The following is a 26471-nucleotide window of genomic DNA, read 5'->3' as shown; positions in this document are numbered from 1 at the left end:
AGCCCCCTTTAAGGTGTATCTTGATCTAGGTGGGGGTACATGGGTATGTGCATATGAATGAATTCATGGAGCTCTAGCTTAAGATTTGTACATTTTTAATGTATGTAAAGTGTACCTCAGTAAAAAAAGAAAGATGTGATTACCATTGACCTTGCACTTAGCTACTGCTCCCATGCTTGAGCACTCAGCCACCGTACTGGAAGGGGCTGGGCACAGGCAGAACAGTTTCTCAGGACAAGGCACAGGGGCATCTGCTCAGGGATGCCTACATTGTGCAGGAGTTCTGAACAAGCCTGTGATCACACTGCCTTAACTGATACCCTTGCCTCTCCTTGAGGGCCCTGGGCCGAGAGGAATGATGCAGGATGGCTGGGTCCAAGGACCCAGAGGGGGTCTCACGGGACCAGCCAAGGTTGTCCTCGGCTTCTCACAGGGTGGAAATCAAACTCACAACGAAAGGAAGTGAGAGTAGAGTTTATCGAAGACATAGTGTAGATATGGAGAGAGTATCACAGAGACTCAGAAAGGAAAGAAGAGTGAATGTCATCTTTGCTTGGGGCCTGGGTTTTTGTTGAGGATGGTTGTCTAGTGCGTGTGTCTTCTCAGTAATCCAGGAACAAAGATAGGTGTTTAGGTGTTCTCCGTAAGTCACTTATGCCCTAGAGCCAGGGGCCTTGATGAGTCAGTGGTCTTGGAAAATGGTCGTGATGACCTCACCTGGTCACTCTTTAGATGTCATCTCTTATGCTGGAAGACTCCAAAGAGATCATTAACTCCTTGACCTTTGCAAGGAGAACATACATTACCTGTTCTATAAGGTATGTGTAAGGCGGGGGTGTAGGTCCTAGCAAGAACAGAAGCAGGAATAGGAACAAAGAAAAAAAAACTCAGCTTTTTTCATGAGGTCCCTTCAGTTTCCCTGTCTCAGGAGAACAAAATACCCACACAGGAAACAACCAGAGAGTAAGTCCAGGCAAGACCATCAAGTCGCACTGTCATCTCCACGTCTCTCTTTCCTTCTCCCAGTGTGAATCTCTGTCACTCTCTCTGCCACACCACACACCCAGCATTCTGCATCTTTACCAGATACCCAACAACATTCTGAGGACACACAGAGACCTAAACAGTCCACATGTCCCCACTCGCACTCACTGTTAGATACTTCGCATCACGAACTGTCAGATTTTAGTTGTTTGTTTTTACTAGGAAAGCATGCTTCTTAGAAAGACGATCTCTAGACCTAGTTGGGAGGCTGGAGTGCCAGAAACCTAAAGAAGGCCAGCAGACGCAGGTGGGTGGCCACCCTCTCAAGCACTCACTCGCCTACTTCATGTTCTTCTTCACAGGAGGCCGTGTCTCATTGCCCGGAAGAAGGCCAACTGGCCCGAATCCAAAATGTTATCCAGGAGCTTCCCCCATCCCATTACAGGTAAGAATCCTTGGTAAAAGAAGCCCACAGCCTCTCAAAGAGGTGTAATACCAAAGAAGCAGGCTGACATCATAAAAGGGAAAAAGTTCAGCGGATAGTGACTTTCCTGCGGCATTTTGAGGTGGATGAGCAGGTCAGCTTTATCAGAGTGAGTTGGTGCCTGACCAGGGACACTGACAGGAAGGGGCAGCCCTCAGAGTCTCACAGGAAGTCGTTCTGGCCATACAAGCCAGCCTCACTGGCTGTGATAGCCTAGGTTCTTACCCAGATTCATAGTATACACAAATCTATGGAAACCAGGATGATTTTTAAATAGGGTTTGGCTGTACCTTTTGAACTTTTGGCGGACTGCTCTCTCTATTTGCTCAGCAGTACCACCCCTCACATCAGCTCACCCTTCCATTTTGTTTTCACCGTTTAGCCCCTCATCTAACCACCTTTCCCAATGTTCTCTGAGCCTCTTTTACAAGGGGACAGATTTTGATGTGGGATAAGAAAGAACTTCCTATAATAACAGATGTTATTCACCCATGAGGTCAGCTCTCTAACAAGAACCAAGTTACCTGTAGCTGGAGTAATTACAGAAGGGGCAGAGATAAGAGCCGGTTTCAAGATTGTGTGGTGGCAATGGTGACCTGCGTAAAAGGAAGCCAAGGGAGCCACTGATATCTCTCGGGCTCTGGGTGCTGTGATTCCCGGGTCTGTCTCTGGCTCTCCAAGGGCCTGAGCTGACTTCTGACAAAACCATTCCCCTTCTCCACCTTCGGCCAGCATGCCTAGGACGAAGAAAATTATTTCCATCAATCTTGTTACCTTCCTGATATTCCTCCAAAATTCATGAGATAGAAATATTTAGACTCTCTTAAATCCAAACCCAGTTGTCAGGCTTTGCACAGGCACTGAAGTTTCTTATTTTGTTAAAAAAAATTTTTAAATGACCCATTACAGGACCTTGGAATACCTGATTCGACACCTGGCCCACATTGCCTCCTTCAGCAGCAAGACCAACATGCATGCCAGGAACCTGGCCCTGGTGTGGGCACCAAACCTGCTCAGGTAGCCACCACAACCTCACCTTCTCATCACCCCAGTGGGCTCAAGGCAGCCCAACAACTGAAACGAAGACCGTATTCTTCAACACTGAAGCTACTGGAAGACAAACCTGTAGCTAAGTGGTCATGTGTAACACATGTAAATTAAAGATGTTTTTAGGGGTGCCTGGGTGGCTCAGTCAGTTAAGCATACAACTCTTGGTTTTCGGCTCAGGCCATGATCTCACAGTTTGTGGGCTCGAGCCCCTCCTAGGGCTCCGCACTGACAGTGCAGGGCCTGCTTGGGATTCTCTCTCTCTCCCTCTCTCTCTGCCCCTCCCCTGCTCTCACTGTCTCTCTCAAAATAAATAAATACACTTAAAAAAAAAAAAAAAGGTGATTTTCACAGCCTGAGCTCTTTGCTTGTTAACCTGGAAACTCTGGGTTCCAAAGGCGTTTTCTAGCTATAATCAGGATGTGGCTAAAGTTAAGGGTCTGTATATTATAATTTCTTGAAAAGGCCTTTCTTGTCTTTGGGGCTTATTGGCTTTTGTTGGTTTTGGTGGGGTCACAGCTTCATGTGGCTTCATAAATGATGACCTGCCCCATAGCACAATTGGATGGGGGTGGAAGGAGATCCTGTGAAGAAAAAAATATATTCCTGCATATTCAGTAATACAGTGTTTATAGTCTAACAATGTATGATACATGGTATACATGGTAACTGTTTTTAAATTTGTTCATGGAGTGCCTGGATGGCTCAGTCAGTAAAGCATCCCAACTTCGGCTCACGTCATGATCTCATGGTTCATGGGTTGGAGCCCTGTGTCGGGCTCTGTGTTGACAGCTCAGAGCCTGCTTGAGATTCTGTGACTCCCTCTCTCTCTCTACCCCTCCCCTGCTCTCTCTTTCTCTCTCTCTCTCTCTCTCTCAAAAATAAATAAACATTAAAAAAATTTTTTTTAAATAAGTTTGTTCATTGTGTTAGGCCTTACAGACTTTGTAGAGTCCTTTTAATAGGTCTTACGTAGTTAAAATAATCTAGAGATGAACAAAGCATATACATTTAGGAGATGGGGCTTGTACAAAAGGCCCACTGGCTCCCCTTACTTGCTTTCAGTTATGGGGCAGACTCACTCACTGAGTGTCTTTCGTCCATTGTTTAGGTCCAAAGAGATCGAAGCCACTGGTTGCAATGGAGATGCTGCTTTCCTTGCAGTTCGGGTCCAGCAGGTGGTGATTGAGTTCATACTGAATCATGTGGATCAAATCTTTAACAACGGCACTCCTGGGTCTTTGGAGAACAATGGTAACGGCTCCGTCTGGCAGACTCGCCACCAGGCCATCCTTCTTCCTTGCCTTAGTCATGGGACCCAATAATAAGTTAAGCTTCTAGCTCCAAGTGTTGGCTGTGTATGTGTGCTGACTGCTCTGTGCGTCAGTGTCTGGGGTTCGTGCATGCATGTACATTTGTCTGCGTGCAGCAAGATGTGTCTGTGGGTGGCTGTAGCGTGTTTCTGGTCAGCTGCATACCTGGCCTATCCCATGAATGCAGCATGCAGCACTGGATCTCCCATTGGTTTTAGTTAGTTATTAAACCCTTTGGGCTATTATCTACAGGCAACATTCCTCCCTTTTAACTATTCTATTTCAAATTTAATTTCAATGTGGTATTTTGGAAGATACTTCTGCCTTCATCTTGGAGTTTTTGAGTTAAGAGGCAGCATGTTCATACTCGTGTGTATATTCAGAATGTGTTCCCTTCATAAGCATTTATTGAGTGCTTACTTTATTCTTCCCTGCACCAGGCACTAGGCTTACAAAACTGAGTGTGTACTTGTGGGCATGCGTAGGCAGAGTAGTTAGCATCGATCTCTGTAGCTATGTTGGCGAAAAAGACAGCTATTTTAGGCTGGGTGTGATAAGATGCAAGAATATGATTTCCTAATGACATAATGAACCCTAGGGATGAATTGGTTTATGTTGCTTGAGCTCCTGTGAGCCAAATTTGTAAAACTAAAAAATCTAGATCAAGAAGCCTGTGACCACCACTTGTGTGAGTTTTCCAACATTAGCATACATCACGATCACCTGGAGGGAGGGGCTGTTAAAGCACAGTTTACTGGACCTCATCCCCAGAATTTCTGATTCAGTATGTCTGGAATGCTGCTGAGAATTTGTACTTGTAGTGAGTTTTCAGGTGATGGTGCTGCTGCTGGTCAGGGCCACACTTGGAGAATCCGTGGTATATGAGAACCCTATCTGCAAAATATTTGTGTTAGCTGATTAAAGCATTCTTTGCTAGTTCAGCTAATGTATTTGGAGAAAACAAGTATAACCATCAGAATAATCAATGGCAGTTAACATCAAATTTTAATTCCTGGTATAATTGTTCCCATCCCCACCCTGTCCTCTATGTGGTTTATAAACCTTTCTTAAAAAAAATTTTTTTATTGAGATAAAATTCACATAGCATAAAATTCACAATTTTAATCATTTTAAAGTATACAATTCAGTGGTTTTTAGTGTATTCACAGAATTGTGCAACTGTCACCACCATCTAATTTCAGAACATTGCATCACTCCAAAAAGAAACCCCATACACATTAAGCAGTCTCTGCACATTTTGCTCTCCCCCGAGACCCTGGCGACCATGAATCTACTTTCTATTTCTAGGGATTTGCCTCTTCTGGACATTTTATATAAATGGAGTCATACAACATGTGGTCTTTTGTAACTGACTTCTTTCACTTAGCATATGTTCTCTAAGGTTCTTCCATATTTTTGCATGTATCAGTATTTCATCCCTTTTTAAGGATGAATAATATATATCCCACTGTATGCATATACATTTTGTTTATCCATTCATCAGTTGAGGCCATTTGGGTTGTTTCCACTTTTTGGTTATTATGAATAATGCTGCCGTGAACATTTATGTACAAGTTTTTGTGCGAACACATGTTTCCAATTCTCTTGGTTATATTCTTAGGAGTGGCTAATGTTTCCTTCATCTTTACTTTAAATCTCCCATTATTGTAAGCTATATAAATCCTTTTTGAAGGTAGGTGAGAATATGCATTCATCCATTCATTCATTCATCCATCCTTTTGAATCAACCAATAAATTACTGGGGACTTATGATCTCTGAGGAGGTGATCTTTGAACTGAGACCTTATGACAAAAGGAACCAGTCATGTGAGGATCTGTGGGATGAATGTTCCAAACACAAAGGACAGAGAGTCTAAAAGCTCTGAAGTGGAAAGGGGCTCATAGTAGTACAGAAAAATAGGTCAGTGTGACTAGAGCCAATGTGGTCTCCAAAGTGGGGTGCCCCACCCTAGGGGACACCAAAGACCAAGATACTGAACTACAGGTGTTGGAAGAAACCATTAGAATTTCTTTCTCATTTCTTTATATTGGATACTTTGTAATTTCTATGATTTTGTATTTGTATATTTTCTGTTATATGTAACACTAATACAGTAGTATAAATGTGTAGTTTATAATGGGAGTATACATTTAAAATTTTTTACTGCATATTTTTGTAGCCCACTGGGTCAGTGGGCAAACAGGACAGGGAAAACAGATGGAAGGTCCTTGTAGGTCAAGCTAGGAGTTTCGTTTGTTCTCAGTGCCATGGGAAAGCATTTGAGGATTTTGAGCAGGGAGTGCAGGGTCTGAGCATTCCGATTGCTGTGTGAAGGAGAGACTGAAAAGCAGCAAGTCTGGAAGCAGAGAGACCAGTTAAGAAGCAATGGCAGAAATCAGATGGGCAATCATGGTGGCCTGGACTAGCATGTTAGCAATGGAAAGAAGGAAGGTGGCTGGATTCAAAGTACATTTTGAAGGTAGAGTTTTCAGACTTGCTTATTGACTTGATGTAGGAGGAGGTGGTGCATCAAAGAAAGGCATGAATGAAAAATAACTACTCCAGGTTTCAGCTTACACAGCTGGATGGTCCATGGTGCCACTTACTGACTTGGCAATGATAGTAGGGGTACCAGTTTAGAGGTGAAGAGCAGAAATTACAAGCTTTGTTATGAAATGTGAGGTTAGAGATGCCTGTTAAACATCTAAGCAGAGACAATGAGTAGGCCTTAGAACACTGCAGCCTGAAACTAGGGAGAGAGTGGTTACTAAACCAACTGAGGTCTCCTGGCCCTGCAGTGTGGGTTCTTCCCGTTGATCCAGTTGCTCCTGGAGTGATTTCATTTTTTAAGCAAATAAGTAATTAACAAATCAGAAATAATCTAGAAAGCAAATATTGAGAGCATATAAAATTCAAATATTTTAACCTCCTTTGGATTAAGTTGGAAAATGGTTAAAGTTGGAAACTTTACTGAAAAGTTTTTGGGCTCATGGATTTACTTACTTGAAGCCCCGCTGAATGACTGCCATGCTCTCCTGCCTGGGAAAACCCCAGTGTCACACACTCTGTTTTCTACAAGGCCCTTTATCAGTGGTTTTATTTCCCTCCACTCAGAGAGGGTCATGTTCTGCAATGAGAAAGAGTGCTGTCAAGGTGCTTTCTGAAAATTATGTGAGTCTTATACCAAAAAAGATTGCTTAGTTTCAGTTGGTGCAAGTTATCTTTGAGTCTCTTCACACCTTCTGAAGTTATAGAAAACTGGCAGGGTTGCCAAAGGCTAAATAGAGGCCAACTTAGATCTCTGCTTTTTTTACTTAGACCAAAATTTCTCAATCTTGGCACTGTTGACAATTGGTGCTGGATAGTTCTTTGTTTGTTTTATGTTTGTTTGTTTTCCTTTTTTTTTTTTTTTTTTTTTTTTTTTTTTTTTTGTTCCCACATTAGACAGCACCCTTCAGTGCTCACAGGCCAGGCCACCAGTGAGGAGGCTGGGCAATGGTTTGGGGTTTCACACTCCTCTGGCATGTGTACACTATGAGAGGCCCACAGATAAGGGCCTGCCGTCAGTGCATCACCATGCACTGGTGCTGGAGAGTTCTTGTTGTGGGGCTGTGCTGTGCACTGTAGGATGCCATCCTTGGCCTCTACCCACTAGATGCCAGTAGTACTCCTACACTTACACTTTGTAGTGTAGTACTCTTACACTTTGGTTGCTTATGGCAACCAAAAATGTTTTTAGACATTGCCAAATGTCCCTGGGGAAGTGGGGTGGGAATGGCAAAATTGCCCCAAGTTGAGAACCAATGACTTGGGGAAAAGAGATGACTCTGGACACCGTCGATCTCTCATTATGACTTCCATTTCTTAAAAAACAAAAAACCAAAAAACACCAAACCAAAAACAAACAAAACACAGAAAGAAAAGATTAGCTTGCATGCACTTAAGACCACTGAGTAGTGAGTAAAAAGCCACCTATCTTTTAGGGAATAATATAGGCTATAAAATACCTTTTTACTGCAGAGATATAAATAAACCTTAGTGATCTAGGGAAAGTATAGGCTCCCACGTTAAATTGCCTTGGAGTGTGTGTTGTACAGCTGCAGAGAGCAGGAACAGTCTCCTGCCTTGTTCTAGCTGAGCAAGGCTACCTCTATGGTTGGACATAAAATTCCCACCTGGCCAGAGTACTAGGCAGCAAGTGTTCAATAAATGTTTGTCGCATGAATGAATGAATGAATGGTCCCTCTCTGAAAAATGCAAGAAATATAGGTTACCTCCTGAAGCCCTGTGTGCCAGCTGGCTGTCTGGCCATGAGGTTGTTAGTTTCCTATGTACAGCCTCTGCCCTAAATCCCCCAAAACTCCAGAAGCCCCCTGCCAGGAAGTCAGGAATGGAGGGGCTGTGGATGGGAAATCTGGCTAGACCTGATGCACAGGACTCCTTCCATAACTGAGGACTTGTCTTTTCTGTATAGAAAACCCGCCAATCATGAAGAGCCTGACCTTGCCAGCCCTCTCCTTGCCCATGAAGCTGGTGAGCCTGGAGGAAGCTCAGGCTCGGAGCCTGGCTACTAACCATCCTGCTCGGAAAGAAAGGAGGGAGAATAGCTTGCCTGAAATTGTCCCTCCTTCCATGGGCACCCTCTTCCACACAGTTCTTGAGTTACCAGACAACAAGTAAGCAGCATTCTCTTAAATTCTGGGAAACGTCTGGGTGGAGGGGGATAGAGGAGGAAGTTATATAGTCTCAGAGCTACAGTGGCAGCATGGGTTGGGGGTACTGGCTGGGTTGGGATGTAATGGAACATTCCAGAGGAAGAAAAGGGAGCTGTCTCCACAGCTCTTTTTCACCAGTGATTGATGTCTTCACTCACTGTCCCTAAGTTATCAAGACCTGCTCTCCCACCAGACATCCTTAAGTACCATGACAGGGATGGGGCTCATAGGGGTCAAGGATCATGGCTGAAATCCCTTACTCCTTAGTTTAGATAAAACAGCCTTGATATTTTCAGAAGGAAGTTTGCTAAAATAAAAAACTTGACCCCCTGCCCCCATCCTTCACCTCCAGGTGACATTATAAAAACTATAGAGATGAATGGAGGATAAGCTAACAAATAATGCCACTCTAGACTGAGAGCTCTGGGCATGCAGCACCTGGGGACACATATTCCTGGCTTCTGTTCCTTCTTCCATGCCTGTCAGAACCCTCCTTGCCCTCCCAAACCAAACTGAATATCATTTTTATTCATAGGATATTTTCTTTCTTCATTGCTTCCTCTGTTGTAACCCTGGTCTCCACACATCCCTCCTCCCCTCTCCCCTTCACACCCCACTATAAATAGGAGGCAGTGAATGAAGCAGGAGTTCTAAACTTTAGGCAGACAATAGGTGGAGGGGCTGAAAGGCAAACTTTCACTGGAGATGGTCATTCTCAATGTTTGGTCAGTAGAAAGAGGCGTGAAAATAGACACCTCAGACTTCTTGTCAGTGTCATCCCCAAGATGGCGGGGCTGCTTCCCATTGGGGAGGGAGAAAGTGCTACCATATTACACAGCAGTAGGGGCACTTCTCACAATGCATGTTATGGGAATGGTACACCTAGAACTCACCTGGCAAGAAACCCTTCCATTTCCTAAAATGCATTGATCATGCTCTGTCTGGACCAAGCCCCAGTATTTGCTCCCTAAATCCCTGGAAAATAAGACTTCCACCCAGGGATCAGGAAGAAGAGTACCTCAGAAGGACCCTCAAGTGCATTTCCTCTGTGCCTTAACTACTTAAGGGGCACACCATACCCCAAGGTATGTGACCCTATAAGATACATCCTAGACCAAGTGCTTGAAAAAAAAACTAGGCCAGATCCAAAAGAAACCACCAAGTGCTGCAGATCTATCTCTGATTGATTGTAAAAACATATTGCGCTTGACATCTGGATGTTCTATGAGAACCTTATGGAGAAAGGGTCCTTTGTGGAACCCACAAGTTGTAGGGTTTCATCAGGAAACTTTTTGAAATCTGATAGTTGGGCAAACCAGAGCAGGGCAAAGTCTCTGTGGTGACCTCTGGTGGCATCAGGCTCTCCAGACCCAGTCTAGACCTCTCCTTTTCATGCCTTCTTGAGGCAGCCTGGTGAGAGGCATCAGGGAAATGAGTGAAGCCAGAGACACACTAATTACCCTCTGCCTTTCTCTGCAGTGATCTTTGACTACACCTGGCAGCCTCTAACTCTCACAGGCCAGTCTCTTTTCCAAGTCACTTTCTCCTTCACCCCCTTTACCGTCTGCAGAAGTCTTCACCAGCTCTTTCCTCACCTGTGGATGACCTAGCAGTATGGCCCAAGTGCAGCACTGAGCTCTGTGGTCTTTAATGTTTACTCCTGCAAAAAAAATAGGTGTCTTTGAAAACCCAGGACTGCACTGCTTACCAGAATCCCCAGAACTGTGTGCTTGCTTGTGACCTCTGAGTCTCCGATGCATCCCTGCCTCTGTCTGCCCTCGCCCCTGCCTTTATAGCACACCTTTGCCCCTTCCCCTGGGGAACATGAAAGCCTAGCTTGGTCATCCAGGGCATCCCCAGACAGGGCCAGACTCAGGCTTAGACTGGATTTTAGAGAGGGATTTCCTGAAATGTCAGAACATGACTGGGCTATTCCTTCTCAATTTAAAGGTCCCACTGAAATGACCAGTTACCAAACTAATGCTGTCTTATGGCTTGGCTCTTTTAGAAGAAAGCTCTCCAGTAAATCAAAGAAATGGAAATCAATATTTAACCTGGGACGTTCTGGATCAGACTCCAAATCAAAGCTGAGTAGAAATGGGAGTGTATTTGTGAGAGGGCAGAGGCTCTCAGGTAAGAATCAATAGCAGTTATGTTTTATGAGATATATATTGTCTTAGAAAAACTCAGTTGAGTCTTATCTCCTGCATAGGGAAAACCCCAGTTCTACCCTACTGTTCCCCTCCCGTGTGTCTCCTCACTACCCACACAGCACTTCACTTCTGACACTTCTGGTCACCAAATGTGTGGAGGTTTTTCCTCACAACAAGCAATTTTCTGCTACACCAACTGTGTGTCCTACAATGTAACTCAATTCTGACACTGTCTATCCAGAGACAGCATCAGATCCCACAGGTTAAGGGCTCAGTCCCACAAGACTGCCTCCCACCCCGCACATTCTCACACTTCAGGTGCCAGTTACAAGCCTAGATTGTCTGCTGTGCTTCTGACTTACTGCTATAGATTGGAGGTTCGAAAGACCCCCTCCTTGATTTGATTCATTTGCTAGAGTGGCTCGCAGAACTCAGGGAAACACTTCATTACATTGACCAGTTTATTAAAGGGTATGATAAAGGATACAGATGAACAGCCAGTTGAAGAGATACATAAGGTGAGGTCTGGGAGAGTCCTGAGCACAGGAGTGTCTGTCTCCTCCATAGAGTTGGGGTGCATCACCCCACTGGCGTGGATGTGTTTGCCCATCTGGAGACTCTCTGAACCCCGTAAAATTGGGAATTTATGGAAGCTTCATCACATAGGCATATTTGATCATTAATTCCATTTTCAGCCCTTCTCTCCTCTCAAGAGAATGAGGGGCAGGGCTGAAAGTTCCAAGCTTCTAATCATGGCTTGGTCTTTCTGGTGACCAGCCCTCATCCAGGAGCCATCCAGGAACCCATCCAGAGTGCCCTCATTAAAACAAAAGACACTCCTATGACCCAGGGAGTTACAAGGGTTTTAGCAGCCCTGTGCTCCTAAACTAGGGACAGAGATCAATATATGTTGTCTATTTTATAAATAAGTATTCATCATAGATATGTATGTGTATATATAATTTTTTCCTAGCTCTGCTTCTTAGGTCTTTGGTTTGGCCATGTCAACCTCACTAGACCTGAAACATAAAAATTAACTAGGCAGTCTTTTTAAAAAAAAAATAATTTTAGATTTACAAAAAAGTTGCAGAAATAGTAGACAGAGAACCCTTGTACCCTTTATGCAGCTGCTTCTGATGTTAACCATAATATAATGAGCCAAGCCAGAAAATTAACATCAATATAATCCTACTAAATAATTTACAGACCTTATTCATAATTGACCAGCCGTCCAACTAATGTCCTTTTTGGGGTCCAGGAATGCATGTTGCATTCAGTTGCCATGCCTCCTTAATTGCCTCCAGTCTAGGACATTTTTCTCAGTGTTTCTGACCATGACACTTTGGAAGAGTACAGCCATTTATTTTGTAGAATATACCACCTCAGGCTGGATTTGTCTGATATTTCCTCATGATTCAGTTGAGGTTGTGAATGTTGTGCCTGTCTCAGCGGGTCATGTCAGGAGGCATATGATGTCAATATCTTATTGCTAGTGATGTTAACTTTGATCGCTTGGTTAAAGTACCATCTACAAAATTTTGTTACTATTTTTTCCTTTCCAATGAACAAGTAGGTTGTAGGAGATATTTTGAGACAATGCAAATATCCTGTTTCTCATCATACTTTCATTCCTGAATTTCAGCATCCATCAATGATTCTTGCATGCAAAATTACTGTTATTACAACAGTTATTACTGTGGTGTTTGCCAAATGGTCATTTTCTGTTTCCATCACTCTGTCTACATTTATTAATTGAAATGTACTATAAGGAAGATCTGTCCCTTCTCCCCTCTGACTCATGCCAGGGTTATAAATTTTAAATGACAGTGTTGCCTTGTGGGAATTATATCTGAATAATGAATAGGAATTGATATAGGAAAGAACTGAGGGAATCAGGGGTGCCTGGGTGGCTCAGTAGGTTAGGCATCCAAGCATCCAATTGTTGATCTCGGCTTAGGTCATGATCTCACAGTTTGTGAGTTTGAGCCCTATGTAGGATCTGCACTGATGGCTCCGATTCTGCTGGGATTCTGTCTCTCCATTTCTCTGCCCCTCCCCCACTCGTGTTCCCTCTCTCTCTCTCTCTCTCTCTCTCTCTCTCACTAACTAAATAAATAAATAAACTTAAAAAAATAAAGAAATGAGGGAATCACTGTACAATGGGGAATGTAACCAATCCAGCTGAATACTGTGTCAGAAAGGGAAATCCAAAGAAATCTGCCACAATGACCTTTAGTGTGATAGATTGAAAGTCTGATTTTTTTAAAAAAATGAGGGAAGTAGTTATGAAAATGAATTGTAAAAACTAAATGTACAAATGTAATGAGCAAACCTCGATTGGATCCTTTGAAAAAAAGGACTACAGAAGATAATTTGGGGGACAGATAAATTATTAGACGATGTTAAGGAATTGTAAATTTTCATATTAATGGTTTCAGATTAATGGTTCTTAGGAGGCATATGCTAAAGTTAAAGTATTTAAAGATGAAATATCAAAACACTGAAACTCATTTGCATATGATTCAGCGAAATATAAGTGACTAGGTAGATACAGATATAGAAATACATGGCAATATAGAGAAAGCAAATATATGGCAAATGTCAACCTGGGTGGTAGGTTTAGAGATCTCCAAATTTTGTGAATGTTTGAAGTTTTTAATAATAAAGATTTGGGGGGGAGGAATTAATGCTTATAGGAAAAATGAGAAGAAATACTTTTAAGGACTTCCCTTGAGCCCAGTGATAACTGTATGCCAAGCACAGATGTTAGAAATCTTCACATTTGCCTCCTGGAGTAACAAGGGATGCCACAGGGGATAGACAGCAGTTAGAATGATTTAGGCTGGAAACAATTGCACATCCAACTCAATTGGCCAACTCAATGAGGGAACTCCTGGGTTTTGTAATTGGACACCCAGACGTAGGGAAGGCTTCAGAGTGGTTTAGTGGCTCTGTCTCCACTCCCTTATGTTTTCCTCAGCTGTGCCCTCCCAAGTAGGTCAGCTTCATCCCCAGACTGGCTTCTTTGCTGCAACAAAGTGGCTATAGTACTTGTAGGCTTTACCTTTGACTGTCACTATGTCCAGAAGGAGAAAAGACATCACTTCTGGTGGCTTGCTCCTAAAAGCAGGGACCCTTCTTTTCCAGCAATCCCCCATCAGAACACCCCAACCCCATCTCAGTTGCCTTCACCTGAGTCATATGGATCAATCCCTATGGCCAAGGGAGTGCCCTCTGCTGATAGGCTTAGCCATGGCTTCCTAAACCAATCACTGGCATGAGGAATGGGATTACAGTCAGATGCACCCAAAACGTACAAGAGCTCTGTGAGAAGGAGGAAGGGAAATTGGTTCTGGGTAGGCACCTACAACATTCACTATATGGGGAAACATGTCTTTCTCCAAATGGAAAGATATCTCAGGTGAAGAGGGCAGATTGCCACAGGTATCGTGGATCAGATACAAATCAGAAATTAAGATTCTCTAAGGAGAATTTGAGGGGAGTTTTGGCAAGAAACTCCTGATCTAATAATAAAGAGATTTGCTTAAGCACATCAAAGAGAGAATTTCAGTTACAGAATCAATGATGTAATGAAAGAAGTTTACCAAGGAGCAAAAGGTCAAAAACAATAGAGCAAAACAAATGAGCAAAAGTGAAATGAATGATTTGCCTTGACCTTGACTTGGGAAGATTTCTACCCTGTGGTTTTCAAAAGGAAGGAGCTCGAGGTGCTGGATCAAAGGTTGGTCAACGCTCGGAATTCACAGGGTGTCCCTGGCCAGGGGGTCTAAGCCTGGCTGTCCTCAGAGACTCACACCCATGGCAGCTTTGCCTCAAGAGATCTGTTGGGAAACCAGAGTACTGGTCATTTTTAGAAAGTCCCTCGGGTGATTTTGAAATGCAACCAGGCTTGAAAGCTACTGGTCTAAGACCACATGAACAAACAAATCAGGGATAGATCACTAGAATGGCTGAATTTTGATGGGATGCAGAGGTGAAATTAAAGAGCCAACAGTGCCAATACAAGTGGCTCTCTGACTTTGACTATTGCCTCAGTGACCACTGGAACCCTCACAACTAAAGACTGGGGGTGGGGGCAGATTATGGTCATATCCACCAGGGTGGTCTCTGTTAAGTGACTCATAGACTCACTATTTGTTGAAATATGCATGTGAAAAAAGTCCATCAGTGGATTAATATGCTTAAATTATTTTTAAAATTTCTTTTAAAAATGTTTATTTATTTTTGAGACAGAGAGAGATAGAGAGAGACAGAAAGTGCATGACTGGGGAGGCGTGGGGCAGAGAGAAAGGGTGACAGAGAATCCCAAGTAGACTCTGCACTGTCAGCACAGAGCCCAACACAGGGCTTGAATTCAGAAATCGTGAGATCATGACCTGAGCCGAAATCAAGAGTCAGATGCTCAGCCGACTGAGCCACCCACATATTTAAATATGATTTTAAAAAGATTTTTAAAAATCTTTTATAAATTCCATCAACTAAGGGACTTTTAAAAATTGATTCACCATGTACAGCATTGGGGATTTTTTTGGAAGGGGGTAGATGAAGGGATGTTAACCTATATTTAGAAAGTTGAACAGAAATAAGAAATGAAGGATAAGAAAAAATGGGGTATTGAGCAAATGAAGATGCATCACATTGGGGTCTCCCAGTCACTTATGTACTGGAATTTGTGTTATCCAACAGGGAGAGTCCAAGGAACTCTCCAAAGTGAATGCCTTTGAGCAGGGAAATCCGAAAGCCATAGGGATCATCTAAAAGAGGGGACTCGAGGACCCCAAAGCTGCCAGAAAACTGGCAGATGTACCTCCATGAGGCCCAGACAAGGTCCGAGACAGAAAAATATAATCTAAATATATTAGATATATCTAGATATCTATATTAGATAATCTAGATATATCTAATATCCAATATTGTATATTGTATATTGTATATTGTATATCTAATATCTAATATTGTAATCTAAATATAGACACAGGCCAAGGAGTCCTGAGTGCTTAGTTACTATCCAGAAATGGAGCCAGGGAATCCTTGAGGACTGTTCCCAAAATCAGCTGCTGTGGCCACCAAGGCCACAAGGAGCTGCATCATCAGAAAGAGAGTCCAACATGAAAAAGTGAACACTGGTGGCTGTGCAGAGACAACTGTTGTCCATCCTCCATGACACTTAGTGTCATCTGGTCACTGGCTTTAAAGGCTATCGCATGGAAGCCAGAAGAAGTCCAGAAATGCAACCTCTGGAAAACAAAGGCAAAAGCTTGTCTCAAAGGAAGGGACACTGGCTAGGCAGTCTTAGGGTAGTAAGTTAGTTTGTAAACTTGTGAAAATAGCAGATCTTGAAAGGACAAGAGATCTAGCCCTACTAGTAGAAGTAAGGAGGTTGAAGGCAGTCTTGCTGTTTCCAAGGGTTTGAGTGAAGATGGCTCTGTCCTCTCTCTCCGGGCCCCAGGCAGAGAGACGCCCCAAGCAGGGAGGCCAAGGGGCTAATTCAGAGCCTCTCAGAGGCAGCAGGGTTTGGGGCAAGGAGGAAAATGGGGGAACTTTAAAAGAGGGCTGAAACAGCTCAGTCTGAGTTGGGGCCAACACTGAGTGCTTCTTCCAGACCATCTCCTGAGTCTTTCCTGCTGCTGAGCCCTGGTTTATCCTGAAGAACAACAGCAACAAGGGTTATTGTTTGTCGAGCATTGACTGTGTTCTGGGTTAGTACAACCTGATTATTTAAATGCACGGCTCATGCATTTCTCATGACAACTCTATTTTTCCTCATTTTACATGTGAGGAAACTGAAGCTTAGAGAAAAGGTCAGCCACATATCTGAGTTCACATGGCCCAAAGTGTCAGAGTTGGGATTCAAAGCCAGATCTGTCTGAACCCAGAGTTACCTTACAGCCACAAGTCCTAGGGCTCCCACTCAGCTCCCAGAATGCCCTCTTTCCCCTCCTACAAAGCCTGCTGGGAGGAGCTATCTTTCAACCAGTTCAGCTCCCTGAGAAGAGATGACATTTTGAAGTGCCTAATCCTGTCCCTGGAATAAGTGTTTACTTCTTTAAGCTACACTCTTCCCCAAATCTGCCTAGGTGGCTTACAAAGATGCACAGAGGACACCAGGCACATAGTAAGTGCTCAGAAAAGGTTGGTTTGGTCTGGGTCTGCTCCAGGGTGAGGTTGGTGGGTGAGATCATTTGGAGAAGCAACCAGTCTACAGAGGGCAGGAGCAGACCTGCATGGGGGAGAAATGGGACTTCAGTCCCTTAGGCCCTCTCACTTGCTGTACCCAATTCCTGGGTGCTGTCAGATGGGCTGCAGCCAAGAATCCTGCTCTCCCACCTGCTAGATAGAAGGGGTGGCCGGGAGCCCCATGGATTCTATGCCATGGATGAATCTTGGTATAATAAAATTGGGTTCAAGGCTCCTCACTTGCTAACAGCTATTTGACAAAATTGTAATTTACCTGTGCTTGTAAAATGTTAGTAAAATGTTGATCTATGAATGCCCTGTTTTTATAAGCTCAGTCCAATCATGAAAGTAGGAGCATCTAGGGTGGAATGAGGAATGTTTTCTAAAGGGGAGAATTATAGGTACTTGGAAAAACTTTCCTGAAGAAAGTTCTCTCGTGTATGTACAACCTGACCTATTGTTCTGAACGTTTCCCCTCAATATGCATTCATCAGGGATATTTTTTCTTTTGTCTTTAGTGGAAAAGGCTACTATCCGACCAGCTAAAAGCATGGACTCATTGTGCTCAGTGCCTGTGGAAGGTGAGATCTCACAACTACCTTTGGAACTGGGGATTACTACTGGGAGACAGAAGCTCCCACACCAGACTTGCCTTCATGAGCTACCTGCCTGCTCATCTCATCGCAATCATGCACATCCCCTAGTCCCAAATCTGCCCTGAACCCTGAACCCAAGGGGTTCACACAGCCGCTGCATTAATCCCTGCCATTACACTACAGGTCTTGGCCTAAAGGGCCATCCTGTTCCTCCAGCCTTCCTCTAACCATAGCTGGAGATGACAGCCATTTTACACTCAAATCTCAATCAGGTAGAAGGGCAACTCCTGAGAATCAAGACAGACGAGTCTTCCCCCTTGGGCATAAAGAAGAGCCGAACACTGGTTTTTACTTCATGGTTTAGTTACTATATACTTATGTGTCTTGAATTTATGTGCTCCCATAGGCTCTCAGGTCATGATTTTGAGTTGGTTAGATTCATTCATTCACTTATCAGTAAACAGTGATGGGCACCAGCCTGGCACGTAGCTGGTCATCCTTTGGTGGAGTAGATGTGTGGAGGGTTGCATGCAAGGTGACATCCCACCAAAGTGGCATCTCACCACATTGGTCTTAAGGGCTGACCTCCCTGCACCTCTCTCTCCTGTTTTTTTTTTTTTCTTAAGCAGCCAACAACCCCTGCTACAAGTTGCGAGGCACAGGGCTTCCCCCGTTTATCCCATGACTTTCCAATTCCTTTAATACAAAACATTTTGCTCTTTGATAAATGAGGCAGCCTGAAACAATGCAGAAAGTCTTTAGAACAACCTTTTAAAAATAACTGTAAATGTGTAAAATAGTGAACTTTTTTTTTATGTTTATTTTTGAGAGAGATAGAGGACAAGCAGGGGAAGAGCAGAGAGAGAGAGAGGGAGACACAGAATCTGAAGCAGTCTCCAGGCTCTGAGCTGTCAGCACAGAGCTCAGAGTGGGGCTTGAACCCACAAACTGGGAGATTATGACCTGAGCCAAAGTCAGATGCTTAACCGACTGAGCCACCCAGGCACCCCAACAGTGAACTCTTTTTTTTTTTTTTTTAATTTTTTTTTTTCAACGTTTTTATTTATTTTTTTTTTTGGGACAGAGAGAGACAGAGCATGAACGGGGGAGGGGCAGAGAGAGAGAGGGAGACACAGAATCGGAAACAGGCTCCAGGCTCTGAGCCATCAGCCCAGAGCCCGACGCGGGGCTCGAACTCACGGACCGCGAGATCGTGACCTGGCTGAAGTCGGACGCTTAACCGACTGCGCCACCCAGGCGCCCCAACAGTGAACTCTTTTTAAGCTGACACGATCCTTTTAGCATTGTCTCACCTTTCTAGTCATCCGTTTGCTTTGGTTTGGAAAACTTTTGAGGCAGGTCTTGCCCTGCGCCACAGAATTTAATATTTCAAAATGTAGGTCCTCATTTGGATGAGCATTGGGCAGGTATCTGCCCCTCTGAGTCTCACTTTCCTCATGTGTTAAAGGAGGTCATTACACTTCCCCTACAGAACATTCAAACCTCACGTTACATAAGATGTCCAGCACAGCCCTTAGCCTGCTGGGAATCATTTTCCCGATCCCAGACAACTCACTTGTTATCTTGCGGTTTATTTCCCATACAGATTTTTCTCTTCTTTACTTTCACTTTTAAGTCGGTTGGGAACTTGCTCCTCACAACTGGGCTTTCTAACTTTTCATTAATTTACATTTCTAGTTTCTCATCCCCTGAATCAGCAGGAGGAAGCCTGGGAAAAGGGAGAAAGGTCTAGCTGAGAACAACAGCATTTGTCTCCTTGCTGGGAAGTCAAACCCCTGTTTGGGTCCATCTGCCAGAGGAGGCTTAAAACAATACGTTTTCGAGTTTTAAAATAAAACAAAATTCTGTTAGTTTGCCCTTTTTGTCTTCTCCTTCCTTTTGAGAAAACATCATTCTGCCATCTCCCATCTGTCTTTTTTCTTTTTCAAGATCTACATTTACTGCTTGGTGGATGACTGTTCTGTTTAGCAACCTTAGCAGTGGCCGTCTTGGGGAAACCGCTCTACCTGCAAAGTTTAAAACAGATGCATCTGATGACAGCAAATGGTCCTGTCAGGGCATCGTGCCAACATTCTGTGCACATGAGAGGAAGCTTACTCTCTTGTCAACCAAATGTATCCACCTGTCTTTATTAGGAGGGCTAGGCCCTTACTAGAACACGATGCCTTTCCAATATTCAGGTGTTGTATACCTTCCCTTATTGGAAGGCTGTGTAGGCGTATGTCTGCCCCGGCTGCTGACCATGTGTCTGTTTGCTTTTTCACCAGGGAAAGAAACCAAAGGAAATTTTAATCGAACAGTCACCACTGGTGGATTTTTCATTCCAGCGGCAAAATTGCATTCGACCAGCCCTGGCAGCTCCTGTGACCTCAGCAAGCAGGAGGGCGAGTGGGGCCAGGAGGGGATGCCGGCAGGGGCAGAGGGGGGCTTTGACGTGAGCAGTGACCGAAGCCAACTCGAGAGTGCTCAGGCCCGGCCCCCACCTGAGCAGCTGAAGGTGTTCCGGCCCATCGAGGATCCCGAGAGCGAGCAAACAGCCCCGAAGATGCTGGGTATGTTCTACACATCAAACGACAACCCCAGCAAATCTGTCTTCACCAGCAGTCTCTTCCAGATGGAGCCCTCACCCCGTCACCAGCGCAAGGCCCTGAACATCTCTGAGCCCTTCGCCGTGTCCGTGCCGCTCCGTGTGTCGGCTGTCATCAGCACTAACAGCACCCCGTGCAGAACACCCCCAAAAGAGCTCCAGTCACTTTCCAGCCTGGAAGAGTTTTCTTTCCAGGGCTCAGAGAGTGGAGGTTGGCCTGAAGACGACAAGCCACTGGGCGCTGAGACTTCTACAGGTAAAGCAGGGAAGAAAGGGTTTCTTTTCATTGCAAGAGGTAAAAAGCTAGCCTTAAACTTGCTTGAACAGAGTTTGCAAGACAATATGGTGAAGTGGTTAAGACCATGGGCTGTGGAGCCAGATTGCCCAAGTGCAAGTCCAGTCTCAGCCATTTCACTGTATGGTCTTTAGCAGCTCAGCTGTATGCCTCAACTTCTTGATCTGTAAAAAGGGAATGATGTTCATAATCCTATCTTCTTCATACATTTGCTGTGAATATTAAGTTAGTTAATACATGTAAGGCTCTCAGAACAGTGTCTAATACATAGTAAATACTCAGTAAATAATGCCTATTATTTTATTCACTCACATAGTGAGAAGGTAGGGGGAGAAGCTCAAAGAATGGAATTCTAGCTCAAAAGCTAGAATTAGGGATTCAATTCTTCTAGACTCAACCTCTCTCCATCCACCCATCCCTCATTTCTACCTCATATCTGCAGAGAACATGGCTAGCAACCCTAGCGATGAGAAAGAACATCTTGCTCCCAATTTCCATATGTCAAATGTGGGGAAGACTCTGATTGGTCCTGCTTGGGTCACATGCTCAACCGTGGACTAGTTATGGTTGCCAAGCAATTAGGGTCCTATAATTGGCTAAGGGTGAGTCTCTGAACCATATTTGGAGTTAGGAGGGGGTTCTATGATGAACAGCCAACTGTGAGCCACATAAAATGGAAGTAGGGAGAACCTCAAAGGAGAGGATGACTGACAGACAAACCAACCAATGCTCCTTGTGGATTAAGAATGTTTTTATTATTGAGGTGCCTGGATAGCTCAGTAGGTTGATTGTCCAACTCTTGATTTCAGCTCGGGTTATGATCCCAGGGTCATGGGATTGAGCCCCACATCAGGCTCTGAGTTGGCAGCACAGAACCTGCTTGGGATTCTCTTTCTCCCCCTCTCTCTGCCCCTTCTCCACTTGCTCTCTCTCTCTCTCTCTCTCTCAAAATAAATAAATAAACATCTTTAAAAAGAATATTTTCATTATTAATATTAGCTAACCTTTTTTGAACAACTGTTATGGTATCAGGCACTGTCCTAAGTGTTCTACATGCATTATCTTCATTCTCCTCACAACAACTCTGTGAGGTAGAGGTAGTTACTATTATCCCCATTTGCTTAGAGAGGATTCAGTTAACTTGCCAAATGAGCCATAGCACAGAAACGGAAAAACCAGGATTTTAATCCAGGTTTTAAAACACTCCACCATGCTCCTTCACATGTTTATAATGGACTGTGGAGTTACAAAAATTGTTAAAACATGTTCCCTTGACCCAGCAGGCTCACGAACTAGGGAGAGAAATTAAACTGTACCGAAATGCCGCACAGGTCAGCCTGTAGAAGTAGCAGGAGACCCTCCTTGGGCTTTTTGAATGAGGGAGGGCTTAGGTCCCTGAAACGTAATGAAAGATGTGTTCAGGAAGGATTTCAAGGGCATCAGGAAGAGGCAGTCCACTCAGGAGAATTCCAGGAAGGCTTCCCAGAAGAGGTGACATTTGGGCTGGGCCTTCTAACCTAACCTAAATGGTTAGGCTTTCTCCACCCAGAAAAGATGGGGAGGATATTCTGGGCTGAGAGGCAGCTGAATATTGTAGGAAGTGTGTAGGTTTTGGACTTCAACTGGGCCAATTCGCATCCTAGCTTCAGCACTTTTTGGCAGTGTGACAGTGGACAATGGTTGATATCTCTGAGCCAGGGGTGATTGGTATCTCAAGGGCTGGGGTGAAGTCTCAATGGGAGAATGTTCATAAAATGCTTATTTACAGTCTGGCTCACAGAAGATCTTCAGTAAATTCGTCCTTTTCTCCTCCCATTCCCTTCAGGACATGGGGCACGAGATGAGCGGAAGCTCAGGTGCATCAAGTGATGCCTTGTTTGGGGAATGCTCCGGGTGGTGGGTTGGTGTGGATCGAGCAGGGTGAGGGTTAGAAGAGGAAGTGAAGCCTTTGAAGAGAAAGTGTTTCCAAAGGCTTTTGTGTGATTGGTTACTGTCCTGGGTATTTAGTCTTTATCCTGCACTGTGAAAACAGCCTTATACAATGAGATAGGACCTTCTTCATGCAAGTAGCAGAGGTCAAACTTGGGGTCTGCCTCCCTCTCCACTCCCTCTGGTCTGTTTAAGACCAGGGCTTAGGGGCGCCTGGGTGGCTCAGTCGGTTAAGCGTCTGACTTCGGCTCAGGTCGTGATCTCGCAGTCCTTGGGTTCGAGCCCCGCGTCGGGCTCTGTGCTGACTGCTCAGAGCCTGGAGCCTGTTTCGGATTCTGTGTCTCCCTCTCTCTCTGACCCTCCCCCATTCATGCTCTGTCTCTCTCTGTCTCAAAGATAAATAAACGTTAAAAAAAAAAAAAATTTAAAGAAAAAAAAAGACCAGGGCTTAATCATTTCATTTTAGATATATCCAGATTGATGTGCAGAAAACCCCTGGGAAGGGTCACACAGGAAGCTGTCAATCATAATCATAATACATCTTTGTAGCTTTGTGTAAATAATAGATTTCTACGCCCCGGGCAACTGCTTGACTTGTCAGGATCCGAATTTATTTATCTGTGAAGTGAAAGCTTAGATTAGAACAGGGTTTCTCAACCTTGGCATTATTGACATTGTGGGCTGGGCAATTCTTTGTTGGGGGTGGGGCTGTTTCATGCTTTGTAGGATACTTGGTATCCTTGGCTTCTACTCACGAGATGCCAGTAGCCACCTCCTCCCCACCTACTTGTGGCAACCAGAACTGTCCACAGACACTGCCAAATGTCTCCTGGGGAGGGGAAGAGCAAATGGTTCCTAGTCACGAGCCCCTGGACTAGATGATCTTCAAGGCCCCTCCCATCTCTGACAGTCTGTGACTTTGGGAACTGAAGGCAGGACATGGCTAGAAGGAAAGGGTAAAGAATGTGAGGGGCAGCAGGCTGGGAGAATTTTCTCCATACTTGGGAAGGAGGACTAGCCCAGGACGGTGACTGTGCTGGGAACAGCCTCTTTTCAAATGAAGTCTTCAACAGGTAACTCTCATCCTCATTGCAGCTTCTGTACCTAAGAAGGCGGCTCTCGAGGATGCCAAGCCAGGACCGGAAGCAGTGAGGACAGAGGAATGCAGCAAAGGCCTCTCCCTGGAGCCAGGCTCCCAACTGGAGGAAAAGAAGGCTCCAGAAATCTCCCTGGGTTCTCAACATCCAAGTGAATTAGAGAAGAGGCTAGATCCAGAGAAGGTGGTGGAGGAGGGTCGTGAGGCTGACCAGGGGAAGCCCAGCATTCTGCAGGAGAGCCCCCGGGCCAGAGCCGAAGCCGTGTTTCTCCACGAGATGGTAAGGTGGACTCATTGCCTGATCCGGCCAGTAAGAGTCCTCTTTATCCCAAGGGTTCTCGGACTAGCTGAAAGCAGTTTGTTTTTATTTTTTTAGAACCAGTTTCTGCCAAAGGGACTTTAGGAGACGGTCTTCTAATCAGGTCTGGGAGTCTTTTTCAGTGGACTTTTCAGAAGGCCTGTGATGATGGGAAGGAACCATGCAGCTCAGATTCCCTAGGACAGGCTCAACTCTAAATATTTCTGATCTGAGGTCACTGTAAACCAGTGACACGTCCTTGGAATACAATGACATTCGATCCCAGAAGCAGCACAAAACCAGTCCCAAATATGATGACCATTATGGGGTCCAGCTTTCCTTCCAGACATCCTGGATGGACGGTTGCCTGTGCACGTTTGTAAAGTCTTCTGAAAGATTTCCAGGATTCGCTCCTTTCCCCCATGGCTTCTGGAGAAGTTAGAACATGATGCCAGGGCTTATTACACCTCATGTACTTTTTAGAGGTGAAATTTTTCCAAGGTTTTATGGGATGTCCTTTTATAAAATGAAGGTGTGAGGAGGTTTTCCGGGGCATCCAGGGAGGAGTCCTGCCCTGAGGAGGCAGCTCTGTGACCTGGACGTGTATGTCAAAGGAGAAAGGAAGTTCTTTGCCTTTTAACTTGTTTCCGGGGATTTGGTTTCCAGGACATGCACAAAAGGACGATGTGCTGGGAGTTAGGGCAGTGCAGGAGTGCTATAGTGGCCTCAAGAGGGCTGAGAAAAGGTTCCTGATGGATGTGTTTGCCACTGTAGAAGGAGAAGGATATGGACATTCTTACAGGGATTGAATTCTGGGAATAGCACTGCTTTCAGAAGCAGATAAAATTAGTTCTGGAAGGGGAACCAGGCTGGATTCAGGGGAACAGGTAAAGGCATCAGTCCATTCCTCAGTTTAAAAATGTATTTAAGGGGCGCCTGGGTGGCTTAATCGGTTAAGTGTCCAACTTCAGCTCAGGTCATGATCTCTCAGCTTAGCTCGTGAGTTCGAGCCCCACATCGCGCTCTCCACTGTCAGCGCAGACCCTTTTGGATCCTCAGTCTCCCTCTCTCTCTGCCCCTCCCCCACTAGCTTGTGTGTGTTTGCTCCCCTCTCTCTCCCTCTCTCTCTCAAAAATAAACATTAAAGAAAAACAATAATAGGGGTGCCTGGGTGGCTCAGTCGGTTAAGCCGACTGCTCAGGTCATGATCTCACAGTTGTGAGTTTGAGCCCCGTGTCTGGCTCTTGGTTGATAGTGTGGAGCCTGGAGCCTGCTTCAGATTCTGTGTCTCCCTCTCTCTCTGCCCCTCCTCCGCTCACACTCTGTCTCTCTCTCTCTCTCTCAAAAATAAATAAACGTGAAAACAAATTTTAAACAAACCAATAAATAAATAAAGTGTATGTAAACACCTACTTTGGGCCAGGCACTCCTCTGAGCATGGAGATGACTGCAGTGTGCAAGACAGTCGCAGTCCCTGCCTTCTTCGAGCTGACAGCTTAGTGGGTGAAAGGTCATTAAACGCATGCTTTCTAGGATGATGTGGAAGTACAGCATGCTGTGAGAGTGTATAACAGGAGGACCTAACCTAGTCAGAGGGAGGAGGGGAGTCACAATGGTCAGGGAAGACTTCTCTGAAAAATAGACATTTAGACTGAGAACTTAGCTAGACTAAAGGGGCAGGGGACAGAATAGGAAGGGAGAGATTTCTAGGCAGAAAGAGTAAGATGTGCCATGAATCTCAGGTGGGAAAGAGCATGAAACATTCAAGAAACAGGAACAAGACCAGAGAACAGGAATTTGGGCCAGAGAAAGAGGCCCAGAGGGAAGCAGGGGCCAGTCAGACAGGGCTGCTTGGAAGGGATTTGGAGATTAAGGAGCAGTGGGAAATCTGATCTGTGCAGAATTTTATACTTTAAAGGTCCCTCTATTTTGTGAGGACAATGGCTCGGACGAGGCCGGAGAGGAGGCAGAGATGCCAGTTAGGCTTAGACAAGGGTGGGGGCAACGGAGATAGAAATGGAAGGCTTCAAGAGTTATTTAGAAGCTAGAGTGGCACTCCAGCAGCACACATACTAAAATTGGAGTGATACAGAGACGATTAGCATGGTCTCTGAGGAGGATGATATGCAAGTTCATGAAGCTTCCATATGTTGGGGGGGGGGGTTGGTGGTGGTTCCTGGCTGGCTCAGTTGGTAAGGCCTGCGACTCTTAATCTCAGTGTCATGAGTTCATGCTCCGCATTGGGCATGGAGCCTACTTAAAATAAACTAGAATAAAATAAAGTAAAATAAAATAAAATAGCAATGTCTAAAATAATATTTTTATTTTAATAATTTTAACTATCACACAATTTTAATAATTTTAATTATCACACAAGGAAAGAAGCTAGAATGAACAGGACTTGGTGAGGGATTGGGTAAGAGTGAGGAAGAAGGAGGAGTCAAGACACCTCATAGATTTCTGATCTGAGCAGAAAGATGCACCATGGTCCACTTACTGAGAGGGGTGGAGGGGAGTTTACATGCTTATTTATTTATCTAAATTTATTGATTTCTTAGTAAGAGATCAATAAATGGAGGTGCTGAGGAGAGTAAAGAGATGAGTAAAAGGCTGCCCCTGCCCTGAAGGTGAAATAGAAATAGATACAAATGAATGCAATACAGTAGAATCAGATCCTAAAAATATCCCTGCCTTTTGACCAAGTAATCCTATTTCTGGAGAATTCTCTGAAGGAAATAACTCAAATAGAAATAA

General features: G+C 44.5%; 1 protein-coding gene and 2 non-coding genes across 3 annotated transcripts in view; 2 read left to right on the top strand and 1 right to left on the bottom strand.

The window, feature by feature from the left end:
• Nucleotides 1-26471, top strand: part of ARHGAP31 (Rho GTPase activating protein 31) — a 114311-nt gene that overhangs the window by 79553 nt on the left and 8287 nt on the right. The window contains exons 4-11 of the mRNA XM_030328881.1: nucleotides 1347-1429; nucleotides 2378-2485; nucleotides 3627-3769; nucleotides 8304-8505; nucleotides 10553-10677; nucleotides 17414-17476; nucleotides 19780-20355; nucleotides 23419-23699. Coding sequence (XP_030184741.1) covers nucleotides 1347-1429; nucleotides 2378-2485; nucleotides 3627-3769; nucleotides 8304-8505; nucleotides 10553-10677; nucleotides 17414-17476; nucleotides 19780-20355; nucleotides 23419-23699 — 1581 coding nt within the window. The remainder of the gene's footprint in view (nucleotides 1-1346; nucleotides 1430-2377; nucleotides 2486-3626; nucleotides 3770-8303; nucleotides 8506-10552; nucleotides 10678-17413; nucleotides 17477-19779; nucleotides 20356-23418; nucleotides 23700-26471) is intronic.
• LOC115524369 lies at nucleotides 7268-7409 on the bottom strand. Its single transcript, XR_003972071.1, has one exon. It is a non-coding gene; the product is annotated as a small nucleolar RNA SNORA42/SNORA80 family (small nucleolar RNA).
• LOC115524340 lies at nucleotides 25767-25870 on the top strand. Its single transcript, XR_003972048.1, has one exon. It is a non-coding gene; the product is annotated as a U6 spliceosomal RNA (small nuclear RNA).

Source organism: Lynx canadensis, chromosome C2 (assembly GCF_007474595.2).
Source record: "Lynx canadensis isolate LIC74 chromosome C2, mLynCan4.pri.v2, whole genome shotgun sequence".
Taxonomy (NCBI): Eukaryota; Metazoa; Chordata; class Mammalia; order Carnivora; family Felidae; genus Lynx; species Lynx canadensis.
The sequence above is the reverse complement of the archived record's forward strand: the minus strand, read 5'-3'. Positions and strand labels throughout refer to the sequence as shown.